Source organism: Coffea arabica, chromosome 4e (assembly GCF_036785885.1).
Source record: "Coffea arabica cultivar ET-39 chromosome 4e, Coffea Arabica ET-39 HiFi, whole genome shotgun sequence".
Taxonomy (NCBI): Eukaryota; Viridiplantae; Streptophyta; class Magnoliopsida; order Gentianales; family Rubiaceae; genus Coffea; species Coffea arabica.
Window position 1 is genome coordinate 10,765,434 of NC_092317.1, and position 17,501 is coordinate 10,782,934.

At 34.1% G+C, this 17,501-nt stretch overlaps 2 protein-coding genes and 1 long non-coding RNA gene across 3 annotated transcripts; 2 read left to right on the forward strand and 1 right to left on the reverse strand.

The window, feature by feature from the left end:
• The first annotated feature begins 1,249 nt into the window (after positions 1-1,249).
• On the forward strand, positions 1,250-4,871 carry LOC113741959 (1,4-dihydroxy-2-naphthoyl-CoA thioesterase 1). Its single transcript, XM_027269633.2, has 3 exons — positions 1,250-1,595; positions 1,734-1,925; positions 4,488-4,871. The coding sequence occupies exons 1-3, from the start codon at positions 1,449-1,451 to the stop codon at positions 4,629-4,631; spliced, it is 483 nt and encodes a 160-aa protein (XP_027125434.1). The 5' UTR covers positions 1,250-1,448; the 3' UTR covers positions 4,632-4,871.
• Positions 4,872-7,111: 2,240 nt separating this feature from the next.
• LOC113740740 (uncharacterized) lies at positions 7,112-8,104 on the forward strand. Its single transcript, XR_011813622.1, has 2 exons — positions 7,112-7,746; positions 7,907-8,104. It is a non-coding gene; the product is annotated as an uncharacterized lncRNA (long non-coding RNA).
• A 1,984-nt stretch (positions 8,105-10,088) lies between these two features.
• On the reverse strand, positions 10,089-14,332 carry LOC113740741 (LEAF RUST 10 DISEASE-RESISTANCE LOCUS RECEPTOR-LIKE PROTEIN KINASE-like 2.1). Its single transcript, XM_027268269.1, has 3 exons — positions 13,582-14,332; positions 11,311-11,346; positions 10,089-11,221 (listed from the first exon to the last, which is right to left on the reverse strand). The coding sequence occupies exons 1-3, from the start codon at positions 14,330-14,332 to the stop codon at positions 10,089-10,091; spliced, it is 1,920 nt and encodes a 639-aa protein (XP_027124070.1).
• Between the last annotated feature and the right edge of the window lie 3,169 nt (positions 14,333-17,501).

The following is a 17,501-nucleotide window of genomic DNA, read 5'->3' on the forward strand; positions in this document are numbered from 1 at the left end:
AGCAACAGTTCGGTCATCTTCTTCGTAAGCTCACAAAAAAACTTAGACAGATGAACTCAGAAGCACCACCCCTCTACATTCTTCATCAACTCCTATTAATCATCCATCACTCAAGAATAATTACACATTCTCTTTCTGTTTCTAAACCTAATGGAGTCTCACAAACTCTCCAGCTCCACCACCATTCTTGGGCTTCTATAGTTGTAAAGGTTCACCACCACCTCCTCCACCACAGCCGCTCGCCTCAACCACCTCCATCTCCAGTGAAGCCGTTGGAGATGCTGCAAATTCTATAACTATCCCTTGTTACCTGCAAGTTCTACTACATTTTCATTAAAGTAACTTGATTAAAATAAAAATGTATTAGATAAAGGAAAAATAATCGGGGAAAAGAAAAACTACTTAAATAAGGGAGAGAGAGAGAGAGAGAGAGAGAGAGAGAGAGAGAGAGAGAGAGAGAGAGAGAGATTCTAATAAGAAATGAAAGTGACAAACAACAATGATCTAGAATTGGGATTCGAATAATTTTGGGTTCTTCCAACGACTTAATCCCTGTTGTTGTCGTTGCATTTGGCTTTGTACGAGTAGTTATTGTACTCTTTGGAGTTTGGAAACATCACATTGTGGGGTTTGGCACTGATGGTATGAGTGTCCCAATATTAGTGCTTCGAGAGGACCATGAATGATGTCCTAGGAGTTACAAAAAAGGATGCCATTATATGCAAATTCAATGGAGCTGATATCACCACAATTGTAGTAGGAGATGTGACAGTGGGCTAGTAGAAGTCGAGGAAGAAGTATAGGAGGCTTGAATAGTCAAATAAAGGGCTTGCATTGAAGGTTTTGGAGCAGGGATGGGGAAGAGCTGAGGCGGTGGGTGGTCGACTAGGAGTGGATGCTGCTTTAGACTGGTACTCAATATTAAATCTTTCTCCATAATTAAATGAAGCTTGTTTTTCTCCTTTAACTGACTAAAACATTATTATTTTCTTCATTTCAATATTAGCCTTGACGTGTAGTCCCAATATCACCCCAAGTGGACAGTGACTTTTGTGTTGGAAATATTTCAATTGGTGGTGCCACCGTAAAAAGGATTTAATTGGATACAAAATTTAAATTAAAGGACTAAATTAGGTTACAACAAAGGTAAGGGACTAGATTGACAAAAGTATAAAGTTGAAGGATTAAAATGACCATTTTCCCTTTCCTAAGTTGAAAGCCTAGAGTACTATAAAGACTAGAGACATTTGAACCATGAAAAGTGAGTTCTACCTGAAATCAGTTTACTGGTTTATCTGAATCACCTCCAACTCTCTTCATAGCAGTTCTTATTTGAATAATACAAGAAGTAGACAATTTTGGGTTCCTAAATTCAAACTTGATCACGACTATAAAGATAAATCTTAGTAGTTGTTAGTTACTGTAGTCATACGAGGGTGCAGAAAATCATGATGTCGCCGCCGCGGCCACCGCCAATTGAATTTACAAAGGAAGAGCTCTTGGATGGTCCGCTTAAAGCATTTGGCTTTGAGCTTGATCTCATCTCGCCGGAAAAAGTTACTGGCCGCCTTCTGGTCACTCCCAATTGCTGTCAGGTTAATTAACTTTGTGTTCTCTCATGTTTTAGTCTAATGATTTCTTGGTTTGTGGGCTTTTGTTAGTGGAAAAGAATGTGTAAATTGAAATGGGCTTGTACTAATTTTCTCAACAACTAATGGGAAATGAATGAGCAGCCATTTAAGGTGTTGCATGGAGGGGTGTCAGCATTAATAGCGGAGGGGTTGGGAAGCATCGGAGCTTATACGGCCTCCGGCAGGCGGAGGGTGGCCGGAATACAACTGAGTATTAACCACCACAAGAGTGCTCAAGTAGGTGATCTTGTGTTTGCTGAGGCAACTCCTCTCAGTACTGGCAAAATTATTCAGGTACTACTATTACTAGTCCTACAACTATTTTTCTTGCCACAAGATCGATAGTGATTTCCAATGTGGTATCTTGTTTTTTCTTTCTATTTTACCACTTGAAAAACAAAGCCAGTAATTAGGCTTGGCTTTCTTGTTTTTTCTTTACATGTATGTTTGTTCCCTTTTATTAACCACAAATCAGAATTATAAGTTTGTTTCAAGAGAAGTCATTATCATCTGGACCTTGCTGATAAGTCCTACTCATATTGTCACAACTCTCCTTTTCCGGTCAACTTGTAGAGTATTTTAAGGTTAATCTTATTTTTTCCAGATTTTTATTGAAGAATTTCAAGTTTTGCAGCAGATAGTAGTGTACTTTTTGGTAGGTTTTTTTTAATTTTGTTAGAGAAATTTCTCTAAAAAATAAAGTAAATCTATAGTGAAATGTTGGGGGAGCGCATATTGAACTTGTAGAGGATCTATTTAAACATGGTCTTGCACTCTTGCTATATGTAAACTACAAAAATCGTAGTCTTTTTGGGTGCCGATGAGGCCCATTTGGGACCCATTGTAGGTCCAAATCCCCCTTAAGGATTACAATGTGTGTTCTGCAAAGGGAGGCCAAGGTTAGAGGGGAAGAAAATAAGTGACTAAGTGAATTGACTTCAGCCAAGTAAGTACTTAGTAAGTAATTAATCTTATTTAATGATTAGTCATAGACCAAATTTGCCACTTAAAATTCAGTTTAAAACTCTAGCTTGAACTTCTTTTGCAAAGTGAAACATATGATGTCTAATGGAAGTTGTGCTGGACTATTACAAAGGTAGGTGCTACGTTAAGAATGACATTACACATTCAGAGCTCTTAACTATTCTCTGTTCTTCAGTAAATGTAGCCTTGCGATAACCAGTAACTCCAGCAAATTTCTCTCCATCTAAGCTTACTCTTGATTCTTGCAAGCAGAGGCTGCAAATTTATGCATAGTTGTAATCGACAATGATGAAGGATGGTATTAAGTTGTACCATTTCTGCTAATACTTGGACGAATTTACTTTGATGTATTAGTAGTTTTACCCTGAGACATGTCTATGAACAAAAACTGTTGTGCGTGTGAGCGTGCGCATGTCTGTGATGATTGTTTCATTAAAGTTACCTAGTGGGAGAGTAATATCTGATGAGAATTAAGTACGGATGAACATTGAAAGGGAAAGATATATTGTTCTTGCTTCTGTTTGCATTATATAGGCTTATAGTATTTTACTCCAGTGGTTGTACAATCCATGACAGATTCTATGTATACTTTTTACATTGCTTCAAAGTAACTTCTTAAAGACTCCACTTCTCGCGAGAAAAAAAAAAAACTTAAAGACTGTACATCATCTCTCCTTCCCTGCTATATCTTTCCTGTTCCTCTTGCTTTGTTGAATCTTGTGATTGTACTCGGTGGTAACAGAAATTGACAGGATTTAGAGGCCTTTAGTAGACATATAAAGACTGCTACAGAGGCTACGTCTTTTGCCCCTTTCAGATAATTGAAACTTGAAAGATTGTGTGAAGTTTTAGACATCATCATGTCACCTCTTTACAGGAATTAATCCGACAAGTTAGTCTCTTATTTTGACCAAAGTAATGCATACAGCTTGCCTTGTAGTACTAATGATGGTTCCTCTTATCGTCCATTTTTTGTTGATTAAATTTGTGAGCTTCCATAGATCTTCTGATCGCAATAAGCTGCTTACAAGTACCTGGTATTTTTGAAAAACATCTTGATTAACTCCTCAAAGTGTAGTTTGTTTGTTTGGCATTAGGTGGTAATCTACATGAGTTCTCACCTGCTAGAATGCAAATCACTTTTGAGTGTTCTGTTACTTTAGGATAAGATTTGAGCAGAATTTGACTTAATCAGTTAACAAACTACATCCTGTTACATCTAAACATTCATACTATAACAGTTCACAAATAGATATCAATGCAACATCTTAGAAACTCGACCTCTCCCTCCCCACTAAACCTCAATCCTCTTCCTTTTGCTTTATTGAGTCTTGCAACTCTTCTTTTTGGTAACAGAAACTGACATGATTTAAATGCCTTTACTAAATAGATACATGCATGGGACTGCCAGCGCAATGTCTTCCTCCTTTCAGATAGTTGAAAGATAGCATCTGAAATGTTCTGCAATTGTCAAATTACCTCTCTGTAGGAATCAATTGTGCATCTCTGTGTCTTGTTTACAAAGGAGTAATGCTTAGAACTTGCCTTGCAGCACTAATGAATGGCTCATGTTGTCTGCAACATTTTATGAATTGTTTTTGTGTGTTGCCGTAGAAAATTCAAAATCCTGCAGATAAGTACCTTACCATGTCTGAAGAACTCCTTGATTGTCTCTTAACCATAGTTTGTCAGTAGGTAATAATCTGCATGAGTTCTCACTTGCCAGAACGAATTACTTTAGTGTTCTGTTATTCTAGGATGAGACTTGAGCAGGATTGAATCACACACTTAACAAGATTCACCCTATACTCTCTAAACATGCATACTGCAACAAATATGAAAAGCAAAATCTTATTGTGGTATTGGGTGCAGGTCTGGGAAGTGCATTTGTGGAAAACTAGTTCCTCAAGCTCAGAGAATAGGTCCTTGATGGCATCATCCAAGCTTACACTTGTATGCAACCTTGCAGAAAATACCAAAGATGCTCAAAAGTATGTCAAGCATGCCAAGTTGTGACTCTTTTGTGGTCATACTTTCTAGAATCAATTATCAACAATGCATACGTATTGGAATTATGTAGAGTTATGCAAAACCTTTTCTCTTTTTTTCGGGTATTTTGCATAATACAAAGTGATGGTCCTTTACACGAAGTTCAGTTTGTCCCGAAATATTTGTCAAATAAGTATCACTTAAATGTGTGGTATTGAGCTCTCTCATTTATCGGATAATTTTACTAGAAATTATGCTTTTACACTAGCATTGCTTCTTATTTTATTAATACAAGTCTACTTTTTGACCATGTAAATACTGTTTCCAGACTGGACGATGCATCATCTTCTAAGGAACTTGATTTCTAAGTATCCCAATCCCCTTATCAAACTAGAAGAAGTGGTGATGATGTAACCTGCCAGGACTAGGAAAGATTGTGTGCCTTGGTGGAACTTAAAATTAAAAGGTACATGTGTGTAGCTTTAGAGGTAAAATAATGGGGTGCATAACTTAAAATTAAATTGATGGTGTACGACAAGATATACACAAAAATCTAGTCAAACCTGCTTTGATCACGTCATGAATGATAGGAATTATATGTATTTGGATACAAGATTATTTGAAATATTATTCAAAATAATTATAGTGGTAATATTTATGATATGATGTTTGTGAGATAAGAAGTTGATCGAAAAACATGATGCAGGCAAAATAGTGTTTAGAAAAATTTTGATGTCTTGTTTAAAGGCAATGGTACTTGCAATTGCCAGAGGATACTAATTTACATTTAGACTTATTTGTCTCTTGTAAATGGCTCATCAGTTGAAAGCGCAAGGTATTGCCGGCCTTTGAATTAAGATACAACTCTTTCTTGTTCTGTTTGCCATTGGACTCTTTAACTAGAATTATACATTTGACTGATAATCCTAGAATTTCATTCCATGCTTAGTCTCCTAGCTTTAATAGCTCAAAGCCATATATGATGGCACATTTCATTTGAGTGCATTAGCTAGAAGGAGAACCAAATGGTTTTGCCACCACCTTCATCTTCATTAGCATCAAGAGTATCAGAGAGATTATAAATGATCCTGCAGCACCATTTGGCTTTGAGATTGAACATGTGTCGCCTCATAAAATCAATGGCCGCCTTCAAGCCACGCCCATTTGTTGTTAGGTTCACTGCAAATTCAGTTAAATTTGATATTAGCCATTTTTCTTGATGCAAAAAAGGATCGTGATTAGAACTGTTGGAATCTGTACTTCTTGTCTTTTGCTTCATTGGGATGATATTCATCAGGAATATAGACTGTGATAGAAAAGGTCAGGAAAATGTTTCTAAAAAACAATCAATAACTTAGTGGGCAGTTGACTATTTTGTTCCCTTTACTTTTCTTTTCTTTTCTTTTTTTTTGGGGGGGGGGGGGTGCTAATTTTTGTTAATGGGATCAAATGTCCTTTTGACAAAAAAAAAAAAAGGGATCAAATGCAGCAAGGGAAACTCCTAATTCCAAGCATAGCTCCAGATTTTGCTGAAGCCTAGGTATAGGTCTCCATCCTAGCACAATGCTGCAAATCTCTCTAATTACTTGATTGCTGACAGCAGTGGGAGAAATTTGAAGGCTACTAAATATCTTCTGGTTCCTACCTCTCCAGACAGCATAAAGTGTAGCAGCAAAAGCTACACGTTTCACACAAGATGACAAGAAGCAAACATCCCTTGAGAGCCATGGTTGACCATCCATTGTGGCTCCTCACTCTAGCCTCTAGGATCTCTATTTATCTTGCATTTCCTCAGTACACACGACCAAACCGAGGCTGAAAAAGGACACAGAAAAAACAATTGTTCAATGGATTCATAACTAGACGTTTTTAAACTCAGATCGGACCAGTCTGATCGATTGAACTTTCAGATTGAACTAGAAACTGATTAAGTGTTTGGTTCGAGTTATCCTAAAAATTGGATAGATAGAAACTCGGTCAAATCAAGTCAAAAAATCGGGTTGACCGGAAGAATCGGTTTGATGTCAAAGGTTTTTTTTTAAAAGGTTAAAATATTTTCAATATTATGTTTTGATCCCTAGATTGTTAAAAATTATTAATATACCTCAAATATTTCATACTTTTATAGATGTTGTTCTAAAGTTTGGTGTTATTTTTCAATCAAATCCATACTTTTCTAAACTTGTTAATATTCATTCAATAATATAAATTGCTAATTGATCGTTCTGGTTCCGTTTAGATTAGCTGTTTTTGGGAGTGTTTTTGAAAAATTTTACTATAGCAGTGTATATGAAAAATTTTTACTATAAAATTTTTTTAAAGTATTTGATATATTGTATGGATGAGATATTTTTTTGAGTTATTGTGTATTACTGTAGTATTGTATTTGAAAATTTTATTTTTGAAAAATGGCCAATTCAAACGGGTATTTTCTTGTTAAATTTGTTTGAAACATCAAATATATATATATATATATATATGAATATATCTTTATTAATATTAACATGCTCTTAGGTATTTTACATACCATATTTTAATTTTTAAATAATTTTTATTTATAACGCCATTCGATTCAACTCTGATCGAATCCATTAACTCCTGACTTCTGAGCTCGATCGAGTCGATATTCGGTCCAAGCCTAAAAACATAGTAGCAGAACACAGAGTGCAGTAGACGTCCACTGGCATCCCTCATGCTAGATAGACCCTCATGCTAGTTGTCTATCCTTCGTTGATAACCTATTTTGACACGCCAACCACAGAATAAAGAAAAATGAAAAAGTAATTTGGATCATATGTGTTTAGATTTTTTGAAGAAAAATTATATTATAGAAAATATACTATAGCGATGCTTGGATTGTAAGAACCCGTTTAAAAAACGTAAATTTGAGAACATATACTGCTGAAAATATGCTGTAGCAATGAGAAAAAAGTTCGAATTTCTTCTACAGCCGTTTGAGGTATTGCATGGAGGGGTGTCTGCAATGATAGCCGAGGGACTGGCGAGCCTGGGAGCCTACTTAGCCAACGGGAGACGGAGGATTGCAGGAATTCAACTCAGCATTAACCATCTCAATAGTGCACAGATTGGTGACTTGGTTCTTGCTGAGGCAACCTCTATCAGTGTTGGCAAAACTATTCAGGTACTTTGCTACCATTTTTTTTTTCTTGACTTGATGCACCAAAAATAATTTACATTTTGTCACAATTATTGTTAGGTATTAACTTGTCACACTTGATGTCCTTTGCATGATTACTACTAAATTAAAGATGTTAATTGAAATAATAAATTACTTGGTGCAGGTATGGGAAGTGATGTTCTGGAAGACAAATTCCTCAAACTCTTAAGAACAAAGCTTTGATAGCATCATCAAGAGTTACAATTGTGTGCAAAGTTTCAGAAAATGCTAAAGATGGCGATGTAACTCTTAAGCTTGCAAAATTATGAGTTGTACTTGCCTTGAACAAACAATAAAACCAGATATTATGCCAATTTATGCACATGCAGTTTGTACATTTTATTTTCTTTGTATGTAGTAGAATTGACTAAAGTTGGTACTTAACTAAAGTGAAAACCTACCTCAAAAACTATTTTTTGAAATAGATATTGAATATTGAAGATGGTCAAGCATACCAAGTAAGATTGCCTTAAAATTCTCACATGTCTGTCTTACCATGTAATATATGAGTTATATTCATGTTAGTTGATATTTGTCTGGAACTAGTTTGAACTCAAACAATTTTATTGAAATCAAAGCTAAAACTAAGCAAGCTCGAACTCAATTAGAGGCTTCAATACACTTCCAATCGTAAACATTAGGGTAGATTTCGAAACCATTGCTATATCCGGTGGTCAGCGGTGAGGTGCAGTTCAAAACTAGAGGTGCAGTTCATTTATTTATTTTTACACAAGTCAACACTATTCAAAAATTTGGGAGAGGCCAATTGAAGCCTAAAGGGGAAGAAATCTATCTCTTGGCCATAGAAGTGTACTACTCGGCCCTTTATATTTTTTAACCCAAAGGGATTCAAAAGTTTCTCCTTTACATGCACTAGGCAGAATTTGAACTCTACCCTAACCTAGTGCGCAGCAGAACCTATGAGACTCTTTCTAATTCTAGCCAACCTACCTGAATAGTCAGATGATTCTTATTAATTAGCAGAAAAATGGAGCTTCATCAGATGATGCAGCAAGGCCACAGGTCAATTTCGGTTGTCTAGTTTTGCCGTTATAAAATTTAGTTAGGTACTGCAAATAGAAGAGTCCTGCCTTTTTGTTTCACCTAGGCCTGTCAATCGGGCCTAATCAGCCGGGCTTTCATAAATTCAAACTCAACTCATTTAATTTGGAACATTTTTGAGTTTCGAGCTATAAGTTTCGGGTTCATAAATGTGAATCTTATATTCAACTCACATGATATTCGGGTTGTGAGCCTTAATCGGGTTTAGCCAAAACTCACTTAGTACTCCTTAATTTTCTTAATATAATTACTACAACTATTAAGTTGTAAAACTAATTTGACATTTACAAAACTATAATATTAAAACCAAATATGAACAAATAATAGTTCTTAAAAAGCATATAAACCAAAACTTTTTCAACAATATTTATATTTAATTCGTTCAAAATACATGAAAAATAGTAATGAAACATGCGATAATAAGCCAATACATCTTTAAAAGTTGAAACTTTTTTTATAATCTTGTGATTTGAATCCAAACATGTTTGATGATTTGTGTTTGTAGATCAAAAAGAAATCAAACAATATTATGCCAGCACAAAAATTTATTCAACCAATAAGAAAAGTTAGAGATTCAGTTGTGCATTACTAATATTGGCTCTCAAGAAAGATCATGGAAGAGTCTTTAGATATATTTTTATATTTTGTAATAAATATATATATATATATTTAGTATTTAATAATAATATATTTGGACATACAATTATTCATAATATAAAAATAAAAATATTATATATATATATATAGATAATTAAAGGGCCGGGGTTATATCGGATTTGAGCTTAATAGGGCCCAAGCTTGGTTCATATTTAATTCGGGCTTAATTTTTAGGTTCAAACTCAGACCGGCTCACAAAAATATCGGATTCATCGGGCTTTTTGTCGGGCCGAATGAGCCGAGCTCGAGCTGGTCCAGTCCCATTGACAGTCCTAGTTTCACCTTCTTCCTTATTCCTTCTTTATATGCCCTACAAATTTCATAGAGTTCATACCGAGCGATGTGAATAAAGATGCCTCGTAAATTTTAATTGGCAGAAAAATGCTAGAAGCATCACTTAGTTCAAATGGAGAGAGATGTAAGAATTAATTAGAATGCGTATCTATGTCTTTTGTTTTGGTCTTCACCAGAATGATGGGAATTTCATAAATAAGCCAAATTCTCAGGGACGAGTAAAATATATACAACAAGCTGAAATTCAGAGCGGAAATTAGAGAATGGAAAGAAGAGCTTTGAATGCTGTTGCATCATGACTCAGCTATCGTAATGGAAGATGCCTCTGGTGATCTTGAAGGAGAACCAAAGAAGGGTTTTGGAGGGAACTCCAAGGCCTCTAAGCTACCTTCCAGCATTTCTATCACCTTGCTTACTGCTGGTCTTTGCGATGGATCAGCCTGTATGCACCATAAACCCACTAGGGCCATCTTTCTTGCAATTTCATCTTCTTCAGGAGTCATTACACCTTTCAATTTGAAGTCCTTTTCAAGTATCATATGCTGATACGCCCAGTGAGGAAAGTATATTTCACTTGTATGACTTGCTTTAACACTGACGTTCTTTCTTCCTCCAACCATTTCCATAAGCATCATTCCATAGCTGTAGACATCGGACTTGGGCGAAACAACTCCAAAGTTTCTACAGATTACTTCTGGGGCAATATAACCAACCGTTCCCCTCGCTTCTAGCATTGACACGACACTTTCTTTCCTGGAGCACAGCTTTGCCAAACCAAAATCAGAAATTTTAGGACAAAAGTCGTCATCAAGAAGTATATTGTGAGGTTTAATGTCAAAGTGCAAAATCCGCATGGTGCACCCTCTATGCAGGTATTCAAGTCCTCGAGCTATCCCCAATGCAATTTGATAAAGTTTTGCCCATCCCAGGTGACCATCAGTCTTTGACGTTGTTTCACCATGTATATATCTCTCCAAAGATCCATTAGGCATGAATTCATAGATGAGAGCCCTTTTCTGACCTTCAAAGCAGAATCCTAATAAAGCAACAATGTTAACATGGGATGTTCTGCTAATGCTTGCGACCTCGTTGATGAATTCCTCTCCACTTCCTTTGGATGTATTCAGAATCTTTACTGCAACAGGACGGCCGGCAAAAAGATTTCCTTTGTAAACTTTCCCATATCCACCTTCGCCGAGTTTATCTTTAAAGGAGTTAGTCATTCTCTTGATATCGGAATAGCTGTATCTTCTTGGGGCAAGGGATCCATATTGCTTGATGGCGGCTTCAAGGATCAGATTTTCTTTTGATGTCTTCTTAAATAATAGTAAGATGGACCTATAAGCTGGTTTCTTGTTTATGATGCGGTGAATTACTACAGAGATGATTATTATTGTTGCCAGTAGTACTCCTGCTGCTGAAATTCCTGTAATATTAAATACCATCACATGAAAACCGAATCACTTAATCATAATCAGCATTAATAGAACTAAATTATGGAGAATAGTATCATACCTATTACATTTCTCAGCCTTTGTGAACGATTCTTACCTGCAGAATAACCCCCGTATCAACAGAAATATGAATCAGATGAAGAAATAGTTTTTCACTACTTTGAACTTTCTACCCTTCCATTTTTGGCAGTTCACATTACAAAATAATTCCATCTTGTCAGGTTAATTTCGCTGGTAACGTACTTTCGATGGTATAGGAATAAAACTATCTAATTATGCAAATGCGGAAATTCTTCTTAAGATAAAAGAAAATCAATTGAACCTAAGAGAATTGCCAGGAAAGTTACACAACTGGCAGGCATATTGGAAATAAATCATTTTGACTAGCTCCGACCCCCTGTGGGGTTTCTATCCCACATCGGTTCGGGGGGGTTTGGGGTTTGGGTTTATTAAGGTCTGCGGGAGCCTTCAAAAGTTGCCGGCTTTTGAAGGTTTCTCGCAGGTCAACTTTAGTAACGAAAAAGTCTGAGTTTCTCAGTCATCGGAAAAAGACAGAAACCTCGGGGAGGTGATCTCTCCATTTCAGTGGGTGTCTGGGGGGTCTTTACTTCTTAGCAGCGGGGCACCCCTGTGGGGTTTCTATCCCACATCGGTTCGGGGGGGTTTGGGGTTTGGGTTTATTAAGGTCTGCGGGAGCCTTCAAAAGTTGCCGGCTTTTGAAGGTTTCTCGCAGGTCAACTTTAGTAACGAAAAAGTCTGAGTTTCTCAGTCATCGGAAAAAGACTAGCTCCGACACATTCGGCAGGGTTCAGGGTTAAGAATTAAGTCCATAAGGTTTGGTATAGCAACAAAAGGATTGATTTGATTAGTGATGTCAGTATTGACCATGCAGTATACTAGGGTGAGCAAATGGTACAAATTTGGTAATTCGATTAGTTGAATTCAGTGAATTCGGTTATTTGACTTATAGAAATTTAAACCACTTTCAATTTCGAATTGGCTATAACCGAATTCATTTCGCAACCGATTTCGAATTCGAAAATGGTAATGAATTCGGTTAACCGAATTTATTTATAAAAAAAACTGATTTTTAAAAATTATTACTAATTTGATCCCCAAATTTATTCATAATTTAACACATTACTTATGTTCTAATCATTTTGTAGTTTAATTTAATTGGCATTTATTTGATCACTTATACCTAGAATCCTTAGTCTATGATTTAAGGAACACATAAAAAGTGATTAATTTAAACTAGAATAAACCTTAAACTGTACAATGATTAGTGATAATTTATGAATTTATAATTTACAATGATTAATAATAAGTAATATTAGTTACAAACTTACAAATTACAATGATTAGTGATAAGTTATATTAGTTACAAACTTATAATTTATTTCAAATCAAAATAAAACTTATTTACTTACATATGTTATTGTGAAAGTCAATACACTAATACAGTAATTTGTAACTCATATGCATTCACTTACACTGCTTAGTTGTCTTGCCATACTTAAAACCTTAAGATTAGTGAATAGAGAATATGAATTTTTATGTTAAATATGTAATATAAATTTAGAGCATACTAATGCTTGCAAGTTACAGGTTACGTATTCAAATATTCAATAATTCAAACATGAATGATGTATCAAATTACCAATATCTAAATTCTAATTACTAATTATGTTTATTGTTTAATATTTAGTATTATACATATATGTATTAATTATTATCTAATTCTAGTCATGTTACTCATGTATAAAATAATAAGTATTATAGTTATGTTATATTGTTATGTATTACTATATATTTGTATTATTATAGTCATATAACAATTAAAAAATACTAAAATAATATATTGTACATTATTATATATTATTATTATTATAAGTACATGATAATACCATATACTAACAATTATTAATAGCATTTATCTATATAATATAATAATATATTAGTAGTATATACTAACACTAAATAGCATTTATCTATATATTATATAATTTTATAAACTAATTTGGTATTCGAATACAGTAATGCGGTACCCTATTTCATTTTACCGAATTTGAATGCAAAATCGATTATTACCAAATTCATAATTTCATTACCTATTTCATACCATATTAAAATTCGATGAATTCGGTACGTACCGAATTTGTACCATATTACCAAATACCCGATTTCAAATTATCAAATTGAATTTGAATTCGATTATGAATTCGATATGTACCGAATTTGCTCACCCCTACAGTACACATGTATCAGCAATCATATTTGTAAGGAATGTGCAAAAGATTTTCTATTGAATGCAAAACTCTTCCCTGCTTACCTTCATCACAGGTTTTTAGGTGTTTATGGTCATCACAGTAACACACAAATTCATTGTCATAAGAACCGCACTCCCCTCCACTACTCCTGCATTTGCTGCAACTGTCTCCATCCCACTGCAGAACGAATCCTTTCTTCAATACATCGGTATAATTCATGCTTAACAATCTTTTCAGGGAATCAATAGTTACTGGTGCACTAACTGGAGGTTGACATGACAGTTCCGAATGGTTCCTGCCGTCCAGGAGTTCGGTATGAAAAACAGCAAAAGCATGATGGCTAACATTACTGGCACAATCCACAGCATATGTCTCTTCTTGATACGGCTCAGTGCAATTGTAGAAGAAGAAAAGGTCCACAATTTCAGGGCCGTAGCAGAATGGAGTTCCTCCAGTGCTAAAATTATGTTGAGGGGTTGGACATCTATTACCAACATCATACAACTCAGCTTGAGATAGCAAAAGGGAATTATTCATGTAAAATATATCCCTGATGATATAATCATCATCAGAGATCTTTAAGATGGGGTTCTTGTCCCTGCAGGTGATATTGAACGTTGGTGAGCCACAATATGACTCTTGCCTGCCTGGAATCCAAAAGGGATACACTATGTTCAATCCATTCCCACAGCTCTGAGGCATGCAATCGCTTGAATTTGTGTAAAAGCATACAATTCCATCCACCAAGATAGTGAAGAGAATGGCTGTAATTTGAATATGATGATAAATCTTGTACAACAATTTGTGATCCATTACTGTGGAAAGAAAGAAAATAGCAGAAGAGAGCTAAGGGACGAAAGGCACTGGTCACTGGTGTAAGGAAGTAATATTGGCATCACAATTAAAAGAGTAGCTGAATTGGTCAAATTTCAAATGGAATTGAGAGGTCTACGAGACTACGACCTTTGGTCTGGCGTGTCTTAGTATTTGGATTTGACATTTGGTCTTCAGAGTAAAAAGACAAATTTGCCCTCAGGACGACAGGACTTGAAGTGAAAACGCGTTGAAAATGGACCACTACCACCATGCAGATACATGTTGCCGTTTGACGCACAAAAAAAAAAAAAAAAAGGACCACCATGCAGATACAATTTTAGGCTGAAAATTTGTTATTGTTTTGGACTAGACTAGCCACAAAAATACTAGCTGATGCAAGCATGAAGGATATTCAATCTTAGCACTTTAAATTCCTATCCTTCATCTCACTAAATCTGAGTTGGAAAATTCTTTCGAGTAAAAGTATACATGATCCTAGCAAGGTTTTGTGTTGGCATAATTGAACTCAACTTCATAAGTATTAAAGTTTCCTAATTATAATCCAGACGTTCTTGTTCTTGTCAAATTTTAGTGGTTAATTTACTGATTTAAAGTAGAGAGCAATTATTTAGTAGTTTCTTGTCTTAATAGTTTCTAAATTATCAAGTCTTATGAACTATATATAGGGTGTTTTAGTAGTGTTAGAGTGAGAAGAAAATTATGAAAGACCAATGAAATTAAGTCTTGATTATTTATAAAGTGGCTAGATTTCATGCCAGTCTCAATATGTGAGTTGGACGTAGCTCATCTCTTTTTCCACGCATTTTTATATATGTCAAAAATATTTTTGCTATGTGTTTTTATGTGCTAATAGGTAGTATCAAAACCCTAGAATATCTGTACTTTGATCTGAGGAATCGGTTTGTTTGGATTGGGCTTTATTTCCCCAAATTTATTTGCTTACATCATTATTACAATTTTTAATACACCTTTTTACCTTCCCAATTACCTTTTTATCTCACATACATCACATCACAAAAAGTGCTACAGTAAAAATATCTCTAATAATTCACAATCCAAACAGACCAGAATTTTGAAGATTGAAAATTTGAAGAGGTGGAGTACTCGAATATCGAAAAAAAATTAGACCACTATTTTGACCTCGAGGTACTCAATAGTTTGACAATTAGGGAAAAAAAATGTTAGCCCTGATTGAGACAGAGATCCGAAAAGAAAAACCCTATCATGTTTTTGTTGGTATTGGACCATATAAAGGTTAGTTTAAAAGTGGAATTGTGGGCATAATTAAATCAAAATTAATTAATTACTGATGTTTCTTATTTATAATTTGAGAGTTCTTGTTCTAGTCATAATTTCTTCACCCATTATCAGTTAATATCTGATTATAGTTTGAGTAAAATAACTCAATCATAAACCTGTTCATCAATAGTCAACAAAATATATTCATAACAAACCCATATATAGAGTTTCTAATATCAAAAATAATTTAAAAGTAATTCATTGACAATAATAAGCAAATGATTTTGAATAATTATTTTGGTATTTTCATACAAAGTAGGCTTTTTAAAGATAGTTTTTAATTATGGTATATTTTCTATTTGATACAAAGGAACGTTCAACATAGTAAAGTTAATTAACTAAAAGCTATGACTTCCTTTTTTACTTCATATTTGCTCTATGTACCCTCATATTTATAAACTTTTTATCTCAGTGATTTCAAACTTGATGAATGCTAAAATCTAAACTATATTGGTATAACCACTTTTGATTTTTTTAATTCATATAATTATTGAAAACTAACTAATTAAAAAGGCAAGAAAGAATTTTTACAATTTTAAAAAACCAACATTCTAAAACTATGAAAAAGTTGGGAGTTTTAAATATTAGATTAGCTATTTTTGGGGGTGTTTTTAAAAAATTTTACTGTAGCAAAGTTTTTAGAGTATATTTTGGAATATTTAAGAGTAGTAGAGTTTTTAAAATATATTTTAGAATATTTTTTAAATATTAAAAAAAAAATAGACTACTTTTTAGAATACCTTTTAGAGTACTTTTTAAAATTTTTTATAGTATTTAAAAAATTAGTTTTTAAAAAACAGAAGAATCCAAACAGAGCCACTTTTAGAATAATTATCTTGTATCATCTTCACATTTTTATTCAAATAAATTAGGGCTGGCATCCCCACCCCATGGACGGGGTTTTGCCACCAAAAAAAAAAAAAAAAAATCTTGTACGCCCAAATTAATCACGGGGAACTTTTTTGGTCAACCTTTTCATATGGCTTAAGCTTTGAAAAATGATCGGACTCAAATAGTCCTCCAACTATTTTTAATTTAGTCCTCCAATTTTAAATTGAAACAATGTGATGTCTCAACTTTTATTTGCAAGGCTAATTTGGTCCATTTAAGTGCTACTTAACTATTTTTCTTTTTTATTTGGTCAAATGACAGCTGCTAACCTTTTCCAAGGAAGGGGTCGGCAGACCAAAAAGGTAACCGGGGAACTTGAGGGAGAATTTCGCTCGGAGACTAAAACGCATTTGCTTTTGACCAAATGAAGGTAGTGACTCGTAATGTTGCTAATTTTACGCTTTGCACATAAAAAAAAGTGTGCAAAAGTGCATATACAAATTATAAGTTTTAATCTCTTGACAAAAAAAATTATAAGTTTTGATCAAGTTTTATTAAAAAAAAAAGGTCAAAATATAAACAAATAGAGTAGATGCACAATGCATGCCTTATTGCGATATTAAATTGACGCTTTTAGGATACTTTACACTTAATTTTTTAGATTTTTAAAATTTGTGATTTTTCATTTATTTTATGTAATTTTCTCATAATTGTTGTGTATTAAGTGGAAAATTTTACTTAGTTTTTAAACTATAAAAATTAAGTGGAAATTATTATAAAATGTCCAATTTAATGCTGAAATAAAGCAAGCACTGTGCATGTGCTCTATATACTTATTCATTTTATGAGCTTTTGTTTTTTTTAAAAAAAATAGGTTAACCATTATAGGTTGGACAGGTGGTTCTATATACTTTGATGTATAAATAATAAATTTTTATATCTATTAATTATCTTCGGTTCGACAAAAGTGAATAGGTTACCGTTATTTTATATATTTTTTAGACTTTTTAAAATT